This window comes from Pterocles gutturalis, unplaced genomic scaffold (assembly GCF_000699245.1).
Source record: "Pterocles gutturalis isolate BGI_N339 unplaced genomic scaffold, ASM69924v1 scaffold20788, whole genome shotgun sequence".
Classification (NCBI taxonomy): domain Eukaryota; kingdom Metazoa; phylum Chordata; class Aves; order Pterocliformes; family Pteroclidae; genus Pterocles; species Pterocles gutturalis.
Genome location: NW_010118576.1, coordinates 10,333 through 29,981, shown reverse-complemented (window position 1 = coordinate 29,981; position 19,649 = coordinate 10,333). Strand labels below are relative to the sequence as shown.

At 44.6% G+C, this 19,649-nt stretch overlaps 1 protein-coding gene across 1 annotated transcript in view; it reads right to left on the bottom strand.

The window, feature by feature from the left end:
* Positions 1-14,294, bottom strand: part of LOC104463807 (ATP-binding cassette sub-family A member 1-like) — a 75,885-nt gene extending 61,591 nt beyond the window's left edge. Inside the window, 5 exon segments of the mRNA XM_010076279.1 lie at positions 4,609-4,730; positions 5,605-5,700; positions 5,702-5,732; positions 9,572-9,665; positions 14,141-14,294. Coding sequence (XP_010074581.1) covers positions 4,609-4,730; positions 5,605-5,700; positions 5,702-5,732; positions 9,572-9,665; positions 14,141-14,206 — 409 coding nt within the window. The 5' untranslated portion in view covers positions 14,207-14,294.
* Between the last annotated feature and the right edge of the window lie 5,355 nt (positions 14,295-19,649).

The following is a 19,649-nucleotide window of genomic DNA, read 5'->3' as shown; positions in this document are numbered from 1 at the left end:
GGCCACCCAGACATATAGTTTGTTAGTCTTCATTCCAGCCTGGCTGGTTTGCACTAGGATCTTCTGCAAGGGAAGTCAGGGAGGAAACCAGCTTAATTAGAGAGAGGTAGGCAGGTACAAGAATCAATTCAAATTCAAATACAAATCAATTCAAACAGGCGTGGGGTCATTTTTGTCAAGGAGAAGAGGTTGAGGCTGTTAGCTATCACCTTAACATCACCTAGCAGATAATGCACAACATCCTGTTTCCCTGAGCATCCTGATAACCATACAGCAGCACACGCACCACCAGAAAGCCTCTCCTGAGGCTGCTCCCCAGACCAAGCCCTCCATCATCCTTTATGTGTTAAATAAAAGCACTATTAGCACTGACGAGACAGGCTGCAAACTCTTTCAGTCCCAACATCTGTCTGTGGAGCAGGGTGCAACATCAGCAGAGGGTGCCCCCCAGTTGCTGTTTTTCCTACATCACAAGCAACACTAATCCAGAAAACAACTGGAAAAAGCAGAGCACATGTGGAATGACAGCCTGAGATCTGATGCAATTTCTTAGGCCATGTTTGTTTCCCTCTGCCTGTTTCATTGTTCCATTTTTATTTGGGTTGGTTTCAAGAAAAACAGAAACATGCCCTTTGGGATCACTGAAAACTAAGAGCAATGAAGTAAATACCAGCTAGACTAGCTTATTTGTGCAACTGTTAGCAACAAACAAAGAAGGTGGCTTTAATTTTACCTGTTGATTTACTACCTCATGCCACTGCAGAACAAAGTATTTGTGAACCCTGTAGAGAACAGAAACAAATAAAAGTGTACCTCAGAGCCAACAGCAAGCTGTACCTCCATCTTTCAAAACAGGAGGAAAGCTTATTTCTTACAAACTTTATCATCTGCTAAAATGGCACTGAAGCCAGTTACAAATCCAGTGCCTGCAAGCAGTGAGCCAAACCTACTGCAGGTAGCAATCCCAGCAGCCACATCACGCTCTTGGAAGTGCTGTCACCAAGGTCTTTGACTCTCCGCTCTGAGTTGCACTCTGCCTTATCATGAGTGATGAAGACCTTGGTGACATTGCTGGACAGAGATGTAACAAGGCTGGGAAGGAGAGGGCACCTGGCACCTACCTGCAAAATTGATTATGTGTGTGTGCCTGCACGTAGATTTCACTGCACAGGGCTTGCTGAAAGCAGCCACAGAACAGTCACAATCATACAGCATGACAGTTTACTGTGCTGAACTCCCTCACACCACCAGTTAGTACTTCATCCTGGCCAGAAAAGGTGCTACATGAAGCAAGGGTGGGCTGTTCCCCACTAACACCTTCCCCTCTCTCTGACAGAGAGCCCTTCTGGAGCTTAGAGCAGCAGCAAACAGAAGCCACTCCTCAAACTGCTGGACAAATTGCCCTGTTCTGAGGGATGACCTCCCATCTCATCAAGAAGTGACTGACATACAAAGCCTGTTGTCATGAGCATGTAACACTGCCTGAACAAAATCTTAGTGGCCTACCTTGTCTTTAACTAAGACACTGACTTGCAGGGACCTGCGGTAGCACTCTGCCACCATAAGCACATCTCCCTTTCCCAGCCTTCAGCACATGCCTAATTTCAGATCAGACAACACTAACAGTCACACCTTGAACACTAGTTTGTAAGGGTTGTTTTAAAGGAGCTTGAAGTTAAATTTGGCAAATGCTCTCTAAACAGATTCAAACATCCGAAGCCAAAAACAGGCATGCACGCTCTGTATGACTAGCATTAGAACAAAATCTATACCACAGCTCCAACTGGTACACTAGTAATGGAAGATCACCTCCTGAAGCCTGTTTCAAAGCCATCAGGCAGCAGTGGGAAGCATGTGTGGAAGCAGCACATCACATCAGCATGAAGGGGGGTAAGGGACCTGTAGAAACTCCAGCAGAGCCCACACCACACAGTAGTGAGCATACATACAGTCCCTCCCACTGGGAAGTACGAGCTGCAAAGCTGCATCTGTCTGCACCACTGATTCACGTGACTTCACACCCAGGACAAAGCTGGAACAGAGGAGGTATTACAAATGTTTCCAATTATTAGCTCATCAGGTAATTAGCCCTCCTGCTAATTGAGGAAATACATGTATAAAGGCAGTGCTTTCAGATTTGGAAGCGTGCATGTTTACATCTGACATCTGCTCCTACTGTCTTCTTAGGTTCCCAAAGTCACTGGAGGAAATGCCCCAGAGAAGAAAGGGTTTAAGCATCTCACACCACACTGCCAACAGCAGCTGAGGGGTTCCCCTGTAATTTCCTTCCTTGCACAGCAATCAAAGTACTGCTAAACATAAATATACAAGTACTTGTAAGATTAGAGGCTACTGATTTTTGCACGCTGTCACAGAATCAATCAGGCAGACAAGGGGTGGACAGCAGGGACCCCCAAGTTGGAGGCTTTGTAAATGCCTCCAAATATAATGAAAAGAACAAAACAAGTTTTGTTCCCTATAAGCCTTACCAACAAAGGGCAGTGTGTCATTCTAGTTACACAGAGGCTTGATTTTTTTATTACACATTTGAAATCTTTTATTATAGAAATACCATCTCTGATGACTGGTCTGCGGCTTATTTTTGCAGTCCACTAGTCTTTAGAGTATAGAGAAACATGAGCCTTGTGACTTTCAACTTGTACAACACTCCCTATGCAAAATGCTTCTTGGAATCACTTCTCCCCCTCAAACTTTCCCAGCAACGACAGCTTCACCTTATGGCTTTGAGAGTTTTCTTGTAAATGTCCATGTCTGATGTTCACTGTATGTTTCAATACGAAACACCAGTATCCACTCTTGGAAAAGAGTTAACTTACAGATACTACTGCAGGCACGAAGTGTAAAATCCCCTAACAACATCTGTCATTCTGCCAAAGAGAGCTTATTCCTACAAGACCACCAAATCAAACCAAGGGTTTGAAGAGGTCTGTGAAAAACAGTATTTAAACCTTTTCTTGGGAAATAGTCATCTTAGCTCATTTTGGATGTGGTCATTACATACCAATCTCTGGGCAAAGGGTTCACTCTGCATCCCCTCCCCTGTAAACTGCTGGAGATTTAGGTAAAGGCATGACAGTGACACTTAGTAGTTCTCAGAGTACAAAGAGGAGAGCCTGGCAGTACAGATATTGAGCCCAGTAAGGAAGAGTGTCCCTTATGCGTAAGTACCAACAAATGTTCAGAAAGTCAGTACACCTGCAGATCTGATCGCATCAAGATTCTGCACAGCCCTAAAGGGGAGAGAGGAGGGTTACATATCCAAGACAAATCCCTTGTACAGTCCGTGCCTGTACGTACAGCCAGCATACATCTGCCAAGCTGTGACTAACAATACAGATTATTTTAAAGTGACCTGTAATGTATTGAGCAACACAGGAAAGGATTTCTTCCTTTAAAAGTGTGCTAAGAACACAGACATGAAACTATTCACATCACACCAGGTCAGTTATTTTTCTTCCTGGAGCCTGCCTGAGCCATGCTCAAATGTAGAGAGCTAGGCAAAACTACAACTGTAAAACCAGTGACAACTTTGACAACACAATAAAATACCACCTACATTAAAGAGCTCCATGTGCTCTTTAGAGGCTGAAGACACTCAATGGCTGTGTTCCCTGCTCTATCTCCCTGCAGTATTTCTTTCTAAGCCATTACTTTCCATCACCTCCAGTAGACACATACAGCACTAACCCAGCAGCCAAGACAAATAACTTTTCAGAGAAGAGTACCCCGGAAAACTCTAAAAAGTTGCCATGTCAGAGAGACCTGCCAGTAACAAGAGACCCACCACATTTCTGGAGACTGGTCAGAGCTGTTTCACATCCCAGCTTTGCTGCAAGCTTCCCATCTGATCTCACAATATTTACTTTTTCATCTGCATGGAACAGGAAGGCACACCAGACCTTCTCATGCAAGCTAAAACCTGAAATATTCTAGTTTTTCATGGCAAATGGGGCTGTGCAAGCCCCCAAGACAGATGGACCCTGTCATTCAAAATCCTGCCACACAACAGCAGAGAATAAAGTATCCTACACCAAGCAGTCATACAGAAACAAACAAAAAACCGGACAAGGGATATGGAGACTTCATTGTCAGATAACAATCAGCTTTGAGTTTGTAAACTGCATGCCAACATCAGCTCTGCCTGATCTGCATTCTTCCAACACACTTCCCTATGCAGCTCATTGGGCAGAGTGCTAAATTCTAGCTATATTGCGTTCACTGTTTCACAGACCAAACAGCAAAATAACTAGTGTTTTCCAAAAAGACACTATGTGGACTCCTGTGAGAAAGTCATCATTTTAACTGATTTCAGTGGGTTGAGGATTTTAATTTCACATCCAAAACAGCTGCTATTCTTGGCATTATGGACTATCCCTTTCCTCTTCCACCAAAGCAGCTAAAGAGCACTGAAAGCTCTGACACAGGAGAGGTTTAAGGTACTATCTGCAGGACTGGGAAGGGTTTGATGAGCTGTAAATTATACCCACGCACATTCCCTTTATGGTACATTTTAGAAGTTCACACACATGCAGAATGAACCAGACCAGAAATTTCAGACATAGGTTGCTCTTTCTACCATGCCATTACCTGAGACAGAGGAGTTTCCCAACTTGCGCAGTTTTCCCAGTACCTTCTGGATATCCTTTATGCTCGTGTCCTGTTGGCTGTACAAGAGTAACCTCTTGGCATCTGAGAACAGGCGGGAAACACTGTTGACATGATAACACAAAAACAACCAGCAGTCATCAGCTCTGTGAGCCAGCATCCACAAATACAGTTTTACATTCCAATTCCAACTCTTTCAGTTATGCCACTGCCCCCTCCAGTACAATAAGCCCTTTCTTCAGTGACCACACTAGGACAATCCAAGGAGCCTAATAAGAGAGAGCTGCTAATGAAAGGTCAAAGTTACTTTGGGAACCTCCATGCATTTCAAAGTGTTTAAGACTGGGAAGGAGAGGGCCTCCTGCAGCCTGTAAACTGCATCCTCTTGGAAGTACAATAATTTAAGTATGTCCCTGCTCCTTCCAGATGGTTCTCCAGGTGGCAAATACATTTTACTTTGCATTAAGCCTAGCTGGCCTGACAGTATGAATTAAGCAAGCAGGGCAGGGGATAAGGAAGCTGGCTGTAAATTGAGCTTTCTGCACCACATTAGTCAGTAGTAAATTACAAGTGTCAGGAAGTGTCCCCCAGACCTGCTTTTCAACTGCCTCTCACTCTACACTGTCCCTCTCAGAGGTTCATTAGCCAGAGAAGGAGGCTCTCTGAAAAGAGCTTACACCTTGCTTTTCTACAGGCCAAGTTCTGAGCAACTGATAAGAAAATGGACTCAGTCTTAACCCAGGCAGAGCTTTTAATTCACCAAGAGCTTTGACTGCTTGGACTATGGCATACTGCCCACCTGCCAGCTCTCCACTAGCCCCTCTGAACTTGGTAACTGGAGAGCTTGGTGCTTCAGTGGCAGCAGACACAGAAAAGCTCCAATAGTGTGGGGTTACACAACTAGCTGACAACTTGCAAATATCCCTTTTCCCCATGTTCCTGCAAGGACAGAGATGAGGAAAAAGCAGGCAGACTCACATGGAGGCATTGAAGTTTCCAACAATACCAGGGGATTCACCAGGAGTTGGGTAGCGGAAACAAGGGTTGTTGGCATTGCAGATGATCCCCTGTATCTGCTGAAGGCATAGCTTTGTTTGGGAAGTGACCTAGAACAGAAACACAAAAGTTAGGAGGCAAACACGATAAAAGCCACTACTACACAGTATTGCATTTGAAGGGCAATGCTAACCCTGTGCTGGTTACTTGCTTATGAGAGAGCAGAACAGCCCACACTAAGAAGGGCTGAGCTCATGTTATGTTCCACACACAGCTCTGGCCTCCTCCACTAAAAAAACACACCTTGTTGAGCCTGTAGGAGAAGCTCTTTGCTACTACCATCTTTGCAGCATTGTTTTTGGCCATGCTGACAGGGATATAGGACTTCTTGCTGAGGAATGCCCAACAGCAGGCAGTGGCAAGTCCATGCACACGCATGCTTTTTAACCAGCTGTGCTTCCCTGGATTTGCATGCTTAACTGACACAAGGATTTGGCTTGAGGCTACACAGACAGCCCGGATCAGGGTCTCGGTTCTGAACACCCATATTTCTTTTCAGCCCTCTTGGTCTTCAAAACCACTCACCTCAATTATACATACTGTAAACACCAAAGCAAAGGGTCAGCAATTGTGGGGTGGGTGCCTACACTGGTTTCCCTGAGATAAAGTATGTCATTGCTGTCCCATATTGGCTTGATTTCCAGAGCCTTAAAACTCGAGTTCCTAAAACATCCAGGCACCTTCCTGCCGTATTTCAGCTCTTTTCTGATGAAGTCTAACTCTTGCTGCTGAACACCCACTTAAGTTGTAGCCCAGAGTTCACATCCTGTTGACCAGAATGCTGAATGTAAAGAGTTAAAGCAGTAACAAACTACTTGAGGCAGATCTCCACCAGAATGCCACTCAGGCACTTGTGAATCCCTTATCCTCCAACAACAGGGGAAGAAAGGCTTCCTTTGTATAATCCTGCACCTTAGAGAAGCCGTCAGGCTGCTTCCAGCAAACTTGCTGCCTCATCCCCACACTAGGGAGGGGAGTGCACGGGAAGGTTATGCCCCTTCCTCAGGATCTCACAGCTGCTCAAAGCTTTGTGCATCTCATGGTCATTCTCCCCTCTGGTGCCCACCTCATCCTTGCAGTGTCTGCAATCACACAGAGGCTGGCTCCCCACCTCCACAGCCACAGTGGAGGTACCAAAGCCTCAGGAAGAAGCAAGGTCAAAACTGCTGAACTACAGCAAGGCTGGTTGATTGTAGGTGGCTGAAGGAAGACAGAGCTTATCAGCCCTCCCTGGAGAAAGCCAAGGACTCTGTTCAGGAGAGAGGTGAAGGAAGCAAAGCTTCATTGTTTCCAGTACCCAGAGGACTGTTTGTTCCCAGTTCTCTGTATAAAATGGAAAAGCCATTTACCTGAGCTCTCTGTCTTTTGTTTCATTTTGCTTTTTTTGTTCATCTTGGCTGAGGGGCTTGGGGGATGAGGGGAAGAGGAAAAATGCTTTCATCAAGTTTCCCAGAGAATCACCTTCTATTTTGTCCATGCCTTTAATTTTACATGGTTAAGAACTCAAAAAAACCAAACCATTAAAAGCAATATGAAAAAGGGATGATGCACAAGAATTCACGGTAACTTTCTACATACAGTGATGCATGTAGCAGCATTTTCTCAGAGAGTAAAGCAGCAATCTAACACATCCGAGTTAAAACTGGCAAACACAGCATAACAGCACACTGTTTTCAATAACATTGCTGCAAACATCTATCTTTTCAGTAGAGAATACAGTAATTTTGTGAGATTCCACCCTCCTCCCCCCAATGAAGTGTATTTTGAATACTTTAAAGGGTCACAGGTCTGGCAAGCTCTACAAGACAAGTCAGTAATCTTGGTCAATAGCAATCTAAGATGTCTTCTCTGGCTGGTCTGGTGAAAGCCATGTAACTGTCCACTTAAGTGCTAGCAAAATTTTCCCCCATGTTTTCAGAAAAAGGTTCCCCACATGAGGCCAAACTGCTAGAAATAAATCCTGAGTGGAAATTCTGACCAGAGCAACAGCCCAATCCGGGGTGGTTCTTCTCCTCAAACAGGAAGAGAGAACTGAAAGTTTTATCTGTTTGCTGAAAAAGACTATACCATTAAAATACTGAGGCTACCTGGAGGCTACAAAGCACTCGCATGCAACTCTGTCACTGCTATCATTAGGCATTACCTGTAAGTGATTTTGTAACAGCATACAGCACTGCCACTACAGATAACAATCCTGCTTCCCTTAAGGCATCCACAGGGTTGCCACAGAGTTCACCATGAACAAGGTTTCATTCCTTCTACCTATCTCTGGCTCAGTTCATCAAATAATGTTCCACTACACAACACATCTGTATCTGTCAGCATATGAGTGAATGATCAATGAAACCAATCCAGACTTAAATGAATTTAGTTATGTGCTCAAAGGCTTTTAGAAAAACGGAGGAGTTAACCACAAAAAGGGAATTAAAAAAATTACCACATGCCCTACACTCTATAATTCCTGATGACAGCATAGGGAAAAGGCAGACAGAACATCACCAGTCAACATAAATGGGAAGGAAAAAGGGCTGCAGGTAGAAGACTCAAACTCTGCTTGTGACACCAGGGTGCCCGACGAAAGGATTTACAAGGAGGTGAACAACTAAGAAGCCCAATCTAAACAGCTCTGTGAAAAGGCAGCTCTTGCTAGGTTTGAATTAATATACAGCACTGCCACAGGTAAAATAGATTACCATTGAGGCTGGTAGTTATTTATACCAGCTGAGTAGACTGCTTATTGCTTCTCTTCAGATTCAAATCTGTATTACAGGTATCTCTCCTAATGCCACTGTAACATTCAGTCAAAAAAGACAATTAAAATGTCATGCAGCAAAGTGTGAGATTTAATTTAGGGAAGCTTCCATTGCCCTGCCAAGCACTGTAGAAAGCAAGTTAGACAGTAAGTACATGGGAGGGACCAGCAGTGTCCAAAGTGTAATGGGAACCTGGAAACTGTAACGCTTCAGCTTTGAAAGGGTATTTGCTAGCTTGAAAGCCTAGCAAGCAGCATGAAGTGACCCAGACACTGCAAAAGAACCACAGGGTAAGAGCCATAAGAGATAGTTCTTCAGCCATTTTAAGAATTAAACACTTCAGAGTGCCCTCAAGAATCATGTTGTGCTGACCCTTAAACCTTACCTTGCAGTAACCAGGCAAAGGAAAGATAAAGAGCTCTTCCACAGTCAGCTAACTGCAGTATGAGGCTATCACCAATCACAGTAAGACAAAGCATATTGCTAACAAACAATCACATGTCCTAAATCAGACGGCAAACAGAGTCCTAAAGACTAATTTTCAAAGCAAGAATAAGCTTCCTTTGAAACAAAAAAAGATGTGTGCCCAATTAGGATGTCAAGAGAAAAGCAGAATAGTTTTTACCCGCAAATGTATGACTGCTGATTTTACTGAATACAAAGCTGACAGGCTAATAGAAGGAATGGAATTGCTCTTGTGCTCTTTGATGTGATACATTAACCCACATTACTGCCTGAAAATGAGACTGCTGTCTTACAGATCTGAACATTGCTTTATTTTTATGCTAAGTCACATACAGATCAACAATGAGAAAAAAAAAAGACCTGGTTTCTGTGTGGGTTTTGCAACTTGTCACCATTCTACAGCAAATTCTCAGCTAATACATTACAATGCAAAAAATGAGAAACAGCAAGAGAAACAGCAGCAATGTACAGTCCTGGAGCAACATTAACATGTCAGAACACACTGCAGTCCCCAAGGTGGAAGGAAAGGAGCCATTAAAACTTCCCTGAAGATTTTTCTGACTGAAGTATGCAACTACTGCCCTTCTCTTTGTATCTTGCCAGCTGCATTTTTGCCTTCTAACCATGAAACAACAACCATTCTGGGTGCAGCTACTGTTCTTGGTACTTACATTCATGCTGCTCATAGGGCGGATATGAAAGTCTTACAGAGATCAGGATGAAGAAGATAAACAGAGGCCAGGCAACTTCAATCAGCAGCTGGAACTGGAAACAATAAAGACAAAGTATTAAGACACCATATTCAAAATACAGGACAGAACAGAGGTTCCAGGACAATATACTTGTAAGCCAGGACAGTTTTGCAAGTACTGCCTCACTTCGCTTCGCCTACACATTCCAGGACCAAGAAGATTCTTCCTCCAGCTTCAGAGGATCATCTGCAAATAAGATGGCTCTTCACAGATAGCCTTAATGGCTGACGTTCAACCAAATGGCAACCCTATCCAAAAAACAAAAATTGGGCATCAGAGTCTCCCATGCATCCCTGGCACAGTGCCAGGCTCTGCAAGATGAGTTTGGGATATTGTTTCTCACCCGCTATTTTCATGCACATACTGTATGACTACTGGATAAGAAACTCCACTGAGACCACACTAACAAAGTTGCCAGGAAGGTACCTCAGTATCTTTGGTCACTGTTTTTACAATAAGCAATGTAGTGGCAGCACACACACAGCCATTAACAGTGACTGCTTCCTTCTGCATTAGACAGTGGTCTGGCTCCCAGAGGTCAGAGGTGCTCAGAGCTAGGACACTGACAACTTGCCTACTCCCTCCCTTTTCAGGACCCCCTCACAGCTGCTGCCAGGATGGCATGGCAGGACTTTTGCTCCTCTTGACAGGTGACTGTGAAACCAGGACAAGCCATTCCCTCTGCCAGCATCGATGCCTACTCTCTGGCACACATCACAGCCCTCTGCCACCCTGGCTATAGGCAAGGAGCATGTACCCCGAGCGACTGCTACTACACTGTTTGGGGAAGAGTGGTGTCAGGTGGACTTGTGGAGGCTTCTCAGGGTGACAAAGGTGGCCAAACAGGCTCTTGCAGCCCTGCGACTGCAATAAAATGCTGCCCTTGAGATCCATCCCTGGCTTGCTCAGAGAAATATCAGCCCCTACCATACCATGCTGGGGTGGAGTGTAGTGCCAGAATGGCTCTGTTACTGAAGGGAGACCCTGGCCACCTGCACACACAGCTCCTCATTTGCATGCCTGATTACAGTTAATTACAGCCATGAAGGTCACCCCATGTGGGCTGCATGCACAGTGCTGCATGCCTCTGCACACACAACATGTCTAACTTTGCAGATTGACAGGCTTGAGGAAGACAGAGAAAAGAGGGATGCAGCTTGGACTGACCAACTTGTACCCTTACAGCTGAAGGCTGCTTGCATCGTGGCAGCCACTGGAATACTTACTGAGTGACAGCTGGCAACTGCTGCACCAGAGGCTTGCACAGGGTCAAGCTCAATGTGTCAAGCACATTTCAGTGCAGTTTGGATTCCCAAGCCACCCTCTTGTGCTCTTCAACAAAAACTGAAATCTCTTTTGCTCCTACAGGTCAGTGGGTTCCTTCCCCTTCTGCTTCCTGACCCTCCTGTGACAGCGATTTTCATCCACTGTGGCCTTTGCAGAGGGGGACACAGAGGGACATGGGTCACTCAAGTTCATACTAAGCAGATACTGAAAAATCATGTCTCCTCACCTACTTTTGTACTGCAACTACTAGACAAGCCCGGTAAATAGTGAAGAACATCCCATTTGCACGTGGCAGATGAATTCTGAGGCAGCACTTGGCCAAGAACAAACTGCTCCTAATTTTACTGAGGCTAGTCCCTCAGTAAAATCAAGCATGCTTGATTTATACCAGTTGGCTGATGATGCAGGTTCTCATCAAATATTGATTACCTACACTGTCAACAGGAAATCTGTTGAGCAAGAACTAACCAAACTATCACCCCATCTCACTGTCAACCACCCTCCCCACCTTTATGGTCCAGTTTCAACACAAGGACCTACCAGCAGCTGACCAGTCTCCATGCGAGTTTGAGGTGCCTGCTCATTTGCAAGAGAGCAGGGAGAAATGTTTTTTTACACAGTGACCCCTGAACATGATTTTTCTTTCCTCCTCTCCCCCTGTAAACTACTTCCCCCCCAATCTGGTGCTGTTGGAAGTTATCCAGTACAAAGTAATGCTTGAATTGCACACGTCAGGCTGAGCTTTGAACCCAGCTTTCGCAATGCAGCCCACACTCACAGCAGCCAAGTAGAGAGCTTGGCGGGAAGCAAAGGCTAGCCCACAGTTCTTGTGGGAAGAAGGATAAGGATCAAACTACTGCTGGGCTACATCTTCAGTAACTCCAAATGGGAGAGAGCCATCACCAGCACACCCAGCTCAAGGACACTGGTCTCCTAAGAGTAAAGCAAATATATGAATGACTGTGCAGCCATGATAACAGCATGGTGAAAGATATTCTGATACTTTTCTGCCATTTTCTGTTAAGCGGCCTTCCCTTCCTAACATCTTCAGGCAAAGCCCAAATGGGAACCATTAATGACAAAAACCCCACAGATATAGGAACCCCACCAAAAAAAAAAAAGCAATGTTTCAGGCCTTCAGTGTGGAACAGAGACTAGGAGCAGTTTCACGGCCTTTGGGCTACTTGATGGGAAACCAATACAGAAGCTGCCAAAAGGTACCAAGAAATAGCTGAGCATCTAGATCCAAGATTATGACACAACTATGAGCAGGAAGGTCTTTCACTGACACACGCTTAGTCTACTGTGTTTTTGTGGCATCACCGAAGGATCTGAATGCCCCTCTGCTGCCCAGTAAAACAGCTTACAGCTACCTCGACAGGACATGCATGCTAGACTCAGACCTCTTCAAGTAACCTTCAAACCAAATGCATTATTTTCAGAAGACTGAGAAAAAAGCCATAATCCTCCGTGTAAAACTCAGCTCTTCTGAAATCTCCTGATTCTATTAGTTTAAGCATTGCTCCAGAGGATCCATCAATGTCCTAGGATTCCCTTCGTTGCTAAAGGCAGTTTGGGAGATGTCAAGAGTAAGATCTCTAGTGGCAAGGGAGGAAGAGACTGTTTTCAGCTCTAGGAACCTAGGTTACATGGACAATACCTGTGAACAGGAGCTCTTTTTAGGAGCTGTAGCCAGTTTTTAGACTACCTTCCCAAGCTCTGTTGCAAAATTCTTCTAAATTATGAGGCTGTTCACAAGGTCAGGATGCCAGCCCATGCATCCAGGGAGCAGACAGCCTGACTCCTTGCAGCTGACACAGCCCACACCCCTCAGCTGGGCTGGTCTGTCCTGGAAAATCAAGGCTCCTGGGGTAAGCACAAAAGCATGCAAATCACACTGAAATTCCTGCCATCCCTGTCAGCTCTGTAACCACAGAGGCATACAGGAAAAGTCAAAGATGCCAGGAGCTCCTTTTGTCTGGTTTTATTTAAGAGTGGACTAATTACAGCTCTGAATTCACTGGACACAAGTCCTATGAAAAGAAGCCTCAGACACCTGAGCAAAGACTTCAGAGGCTGTTTCAATCTCCAGTGGTGAATATGATAGCCTCCCCTCCCCTGTGACTCCAAGTTTCTAAAACAACCCAGCCCCAACCAGCTGGCAAGCACCCTGACATTTGCAGGGTTCAGAAAGCTTATCAGAGAGACTACTTTCCACTCACCACCTCAGTAACTCACGTTCTCTTCACATTCCCTACTCATACCTCCCCTCAAGGTCAGATCTAACAGGACAGAACCTCTGCAAAGGCCTGTTATTCAGGACATGCCCTCATCCAACAGTTATCCCCTAAATCTCTGGAGGGGAAACAGCACGTTTTCTCCATCTTTTAGCTGTCTGCAGGAGTTAACATCCTGTGAGGTCTCACTAATGTAAAGGCAGAAGAATTTTAACAGTGCCATATTGGATTCATGTTCTGTGCCTTTATCACCACAAGGAGAAACTCTGGTTGCATATTGTCTATCTGAACAGGTACATTCCCACACTGCTAACAGATGGCGAGTCTAGCACTTCAACTAATCAGAACGCACCTTGGTAGAAAAACATCCGTTACCTGAATTTGTCTCCATGCCAATGTAAGAACATGTCTCATGCCAGTCACTTAAACTACCTTCTGTTGTAAAGCTACACAGCTGGATTGGGTTTCTCTTCCTGGTTAACAAGACTGAAGATGCCTGCTATTGCCTCCACCACTTCTTTTAGGCAATGGCAAAATTTTGTTGCTGCTGTTGCAGCTTGCAGCATTCAAAAGCTTTCAGACTCAAGCACACATCCCTGCAGCCTGGCAATGCCCTACCTGCAGAATGGAGCAGGTCATGGCACCAGTTTTCATTTTAAATCTTCCTTGCTGCACAGAGCAGTCATGCTTCATCTCTGCCTGGTCTGACACGATTGTTTCAGTGCTCTGACACGCTCTCACACTGGGATTCAGCACAGAAGTCTTGAGCACTTTCAAGCCCTCTGGTTTCTGTCCACCTACAACTCTGCTCAATTTCAACAGGGTCTTTCCAAAGGCAGACCAGTTTTTCTGACACGGACCACTAGAGGTAAAACATAAGATACAGCATGTTTCCCTGTTTTGATTGAAGAGTAAGCTACAAGGCTAAAACTTAGACCTCAGAAAACCCTTTGTCAATACTTACAGTCTGTCTTCTTCTGTAGGCGAAGTTCTTCCACAGCAGCAATCCCAGCTGTGTCCAGAAAGTCATCTTTCTTCAGCAAAGCCTAGGAGCTCCCTTTATGCAGCAGCAGTGGCAGTAAACAGCAGAGATGTTGTGGCTGGGCATTAACTAGGGGGAAAAAAAAAATAATTGAAAGGGAAAAGCTCTGTCAGAACAGAAGGTGACAAGACAGGGGAAAGCAGAGGCTGCACTCTATGACCCCATATAACCCTGCAGGCCCTCATGGCACTCCCCATCCCTGCCTTCTTACCCCATGCACTCCAGCCAAATCTCCTGGGTCTCAGTAAGCTTAGATTTAGGCTCACTGTCTCCTACCTCAGAGCTCCAAGGCATAAAAGAATGCAACACCTACAGGACAACAATCTTCTTCCTCCCTGACCAAAAACCCCAAGTGCAAGAACAGCCCAGAATGAGGAAAAATCATAGGCTTTGAAAGCTGATTTAGAGACCCTCTGAGTGAGACTGAACCCTACCATTCAAGTTTGGGTTTTTTTTCAAAGCTTTTTTCCAAATTTACTTTTATAATGGTGAAAAGCCTGCTGCCAAAATAGGAAAGCCTTTGTTTTGAAGTCCAGTCAGCACCACCACTTGTAGGAGAAAATGCTATGCACTTAACAAGCAAGGGAGAAACATTCATTTCCTTGAAGGTAAGTGACTAAGAATGACCCCGCAGCCATTCATATTTGGATAAAGTGAATGGAAAATTGCTGTTGAGTCAGTGTTCAGGTCTTGCAGCCACCTGGCTTTCAATACTGTTGTGAATTGGGTGCATTCAGCATGCACCTTGCAAGAGTATTACAAAGTATAAAGGGTTACAACACACATTCAGCTCTTTGGTGGCTATTAATAATAGTATGGTATAGGCCTGGGTACACACAGACCCTCAGGAAGACTCAATCAAATGGAAAGGTGAGCTTATAGTAGATTAAACTTCATTAAACCTTTTTTCCAGAATTAATTTAGCATAGCTTAATTTACTTTTGTGTTTAAGGCCACTTCAGATTAAGACTAGTTCCATTCTGAGTAACCATTCACACAGGAATTTAGTTAATCCATATCAAGTTAATTCTGATTTATGTACTCTAATACACTCTATTGACAGACTCAATGTTAACGGGACAGCTCGCAACTGACCCAAAAACAGTGAGACAACCATTCCCTCCAGCATTTGTTAAACTGGCAACACACATGCTTTTGATTCTAGTGTCCCACATACCAGCACCCTAGCCCTATGATTCAGAGCTGCTTGCCTGAGCGCAAACAGTACTGAAAAGGTTCCCAAAATCCATAAGTGTGCTAGGAACATAAGACTTCCTCAGGAAATGCTCTGACCAGTCCCACACAGGAGTAAGACTGGATGATAAATAGCAATTCTGGATGCAAACTTGAAGTTAATGAACACTTGTGGCCTTTAAGTCTCATCCAAAAGCAAATTCCATTATTATAATAACTTGCAGATTAAAAACCTGTCTCTAATAACATAGGTCTGTGTTACCAAACATTTTCCCTAACATGACTAACAAAAACAATTAAACTCATTATGCTGAATGTGACAGATGATTACACTCTGGTATCACAACAGGACAACAGTGCTTCTTAATGCTAGTACAGGGAAGCAAGGAACAGACGGCTACAAAACCCTACAAATCGAATCTCATGTCAGCATGCAGGCAGCTGAGTGTACAGTCAGCATGGGCTCATTAACTTCTGCTAGGTACTGCTCTAATTCATTGACATGACCTCTACAGATGCTCCTTCACAGAGCCACGCCCAGCTGATCTGACAGGAGAGCCTGCCTGCCCTGCCCTGTGCTTCCTGCTGGCTGGAGCACCCCAACACTGACACATTCCAGCTGCATGCACATCTGGCTGGTAGACAGTGAATTCCCAGACACGCGCAGAGTAAGGCACTCGACAGGGTAATAGCACATCCACAGCAGGGAAAAAACCTGCCCTCTGTGGACAATCTCAGAGGACAAACTCTGGCTGCTGAGGACTGTGCACTCATGCTCATGGACCCAAAGCACACCTTTGCTTACAGGATTGGATATGGGGGGCTTTGAAGCACCCTCCCTGTGCTTCAAAGTATTACACATTTAAAGCTGCAATTAACATGTAACCCAGAGATAATACTAAGTAGGTAATATTACCACCCATCCTTTGTAACCCTCCACTGACCGGTTTTTGCCTAGGATCCAGGGGATTTGGCAACAATGCTTTTACTCACCCTGAGAAACCTGGACTGCTACTCACTTAGTTACACAGGCGCTCTGTGACCACTAACATGGTGTAAATCTTTCACAGAACACTAGGAAAATTACTCCTCTCAAGCATTTTTCTGCAAGGATACTGTGGGTCACAGATCTCTATTTGATTTGCTGTGCCACAAAACATAAGCATTTCTGCCTGAGGCCAATCTTGTAGCCACTGGTCAAGTTCAGCATACAGGAGCAGAGGACAGGGACTGCACCTCCTCTTACATTCACTGGTAGTTATGCAACATTTTTTTGTCAGAAGGGTATTCAGAGTACCCACTCCACATTTCCCCCCTCTACAATACTGTCAACTCTGCAATAAACTGCTTTCCAATGTTTTCCAGCAATTATGGCTAAATACCAAAACCCACAAGTATAAAGTACCACAGGATGAGTGCATGAAGGACCCCAGGGAGAGCCAAGGAGACCTCTGGTGTTCTCACTAACAGAAACACACCCAGCTCCTGTGCCTTAATACCATGCACAGAGGCAGAATAAAATGTGAAGCAGTCTGTGGGATGTCTGAGCTAATCCCAGGGAGCTGGTTTAATCCATGTCAGTGCAAATCCAGACATTGGTCCCTTGCAACTGCAGTCAGTCTGCAGGATCCACAACACGGAGATCTTGTTTTATAGAGGCTGTAGGGTTCACATTGCAATAGCAAACTGTCTTGAGACAAGGGCACATATTTGATTATTTGACACATCTCAGCAGATCAGCAGAAGCCTGTGCAGCCCACAAGACTCAGCTGTGGCCATCTGCTTGGACTTCAGCTCTCTGGCATTCAACTAAATTTTACTGGGAACAAAGCAAATGTTCTGGCCTTCAAATAAGGCTAGTTTGCCTGGATACAATTTTCAAATGAAACAAAAATACTGATTTGTAAGGACTGTGCCTGAAGAATGCAAAACCTGGCCCAGATGTAGGCACTAGCAGCCAAGGCCCTACATTAAACTAGGGGACAGGGCCTAACGCCGGACTAACCACCAAGAGCACAAAAGCTGAACTGTGCCCAGTTCTTCCAGGCATGCTGGGGTGACAGCTTCAAACACATACTCTGCCCCAGTATATGTTACAGACTAGGTAACATAGGTTTGCTGATGCCTAGAGCTGTCTCTGATTTTGATCTGCAGAGGCTGACATATTTGGTTCACTGCTGACACGTTAACTAGGTCCACTTGAATTACTAATGCATCAGAAAATGCTCTGCAAACTAAGAATCTCAGAGGAAAATGGGTTAGCACAACTTCAAATGTTCTCCCAGCTGACAACAGGCAAGAATCATAAGCCAGAGCTGCAGAAAACTGATAAACCCAACACTCCCAGCTCAGCTGGAGCTGAAGTCCATCTGTATCTCCACTTCAGACTAGACTGATAAGTTCAACACAGCTGGGAAATCCAACTTGCCATTTAGCATGGCAGTGCCAAAACACACAAATACCAGCTGGTTTCCAATGCAGGCTTGTGTGTCTCACCTAAGTAAAATTTTGAGCCAACAGTAGTTATCAGTGATCACTCCTGACACCTGGAACTGTCTAAGCAGCAATACTGTTTCTGTCTAGAATAAGAAAAGCTGCATAAACTCATCACCATAGCATAAGTTTTCTATGATGTAAAGTAACACAGCTCTGCTGAAGAGAATGGGGATTTACACCTGCCAGTACTGGACCCATCCTTTTAAAGTGCAATCTCTTGCTTTAATAAAGCACTTAGTCTGTGAAGAATTCCCTCAACTGCAAACAGTGCAACTTCGTTGTGTAGAGGTCTTTGTGCAAGACAACCAGTTTTCACATCCAGTCTTTTCATTGTGTGAGCGCTGCAAGTTTTCCAGTAGAGGTAGATAACAATATACAGCAATTTTAAGCCTAGAGACATGAGGCTTATTTCTCTTCATCACCTGGAAATCAATTTTTGTCTAGCTCTGCTTCAGCATTTCTCCACCTCTTCACCAACATAAACAACACAACTGCAAAACTTAGACTACATGGAGCACACTGGGGGAGACTCCAATTGCCTACAACTTCAAGGTACACCTGGCAGCTGTCTAGTAAATCAGGTGCAAACTCAAACTGCCGCCTTACCACAAAAAAACAGATATCACCAGAAGGGGCTGTCTGACAACTGAAGTAATGCACGTTTGGAATACTGTCCTGAATCCAGGCATACGCAACTTATTCAACACATACACAGCAATGAGCATTCAGTTAACCAGCCATCCAAGAAAAAGTAAGGATTAGAAGCCATTTTGAATTTAGCCAGCAAATATATGGTGAGGATTCAGTATACAGAGGTCCCTGCATGCTCTACTAACATGCCAGAGTTGTGCACACTTAACATGCTATTTGTCAGGCATCCCAAGTTTTCTCAATTCCTGACAAAAAACATAAAGGGCAGATCAAGTAAAAAGACAACCCAATACTTTCCCAGATCTTCTAAACGCTTCCCCTTACAATTACACAAGAGCTTGTCCACTGATTCTGCAGGCTGAACATCTGAGGACGGGCAGGAGGTGCAAAGCAATCTGCACATACCTTCCTATCCATAGGAAGAAGGGGCAGAAGTTCTAACACCGTGTCAGGACCTTCTCTGCTTGCCCAGACGAGCACTTACAAGACCCACCAGCACAATTAAAGCACAGGATCCACAGCCTTGTCCCATGGTCTGCCTTTGCAGAAGACTCCCTGCACACAACATTTCCCCCTGCTGCAGAAACCCTGCACACCTTCCAGATGTACAGGGCTGCAATTCCATCTCAGTGAGCAATACAGAAAATTACTCTTAAGAAAGCTAGGCTACAAGGCAACATCTGAAAACACTGACAGAGAAACACATACTTTGACCAACCCTTTCTTTCCAGATCAGTGCTACCCACTACTTGGAACTAGAATCACTGTTGAAGAGTCCATTAGCTGGTATGCCAAGAGTCTCCAGACCTTGGAGATGTATTTTTACAGCTGTAGATTTGAAGAGGAAAAAAGCTCAAGTGGCAGAGAATCAATTCCCCACCCCCATGCCTGGTGTCTGTACTAAGTAAACATAAAACAGCTTTCAAAAGCAGCTTTCTGCAAACAATGCAGCTGTTTGCTTTCTTTTGAGGGCAAAAAAAACCCCTTTCCCTTAGAGAAAAGAAATCACTATTTAGACAGGGAACAAAGCAAACTTATCAAACCTTACAAGACTGGAAGATTTCAGGATTCTGGCAAGAGGCTATGGACC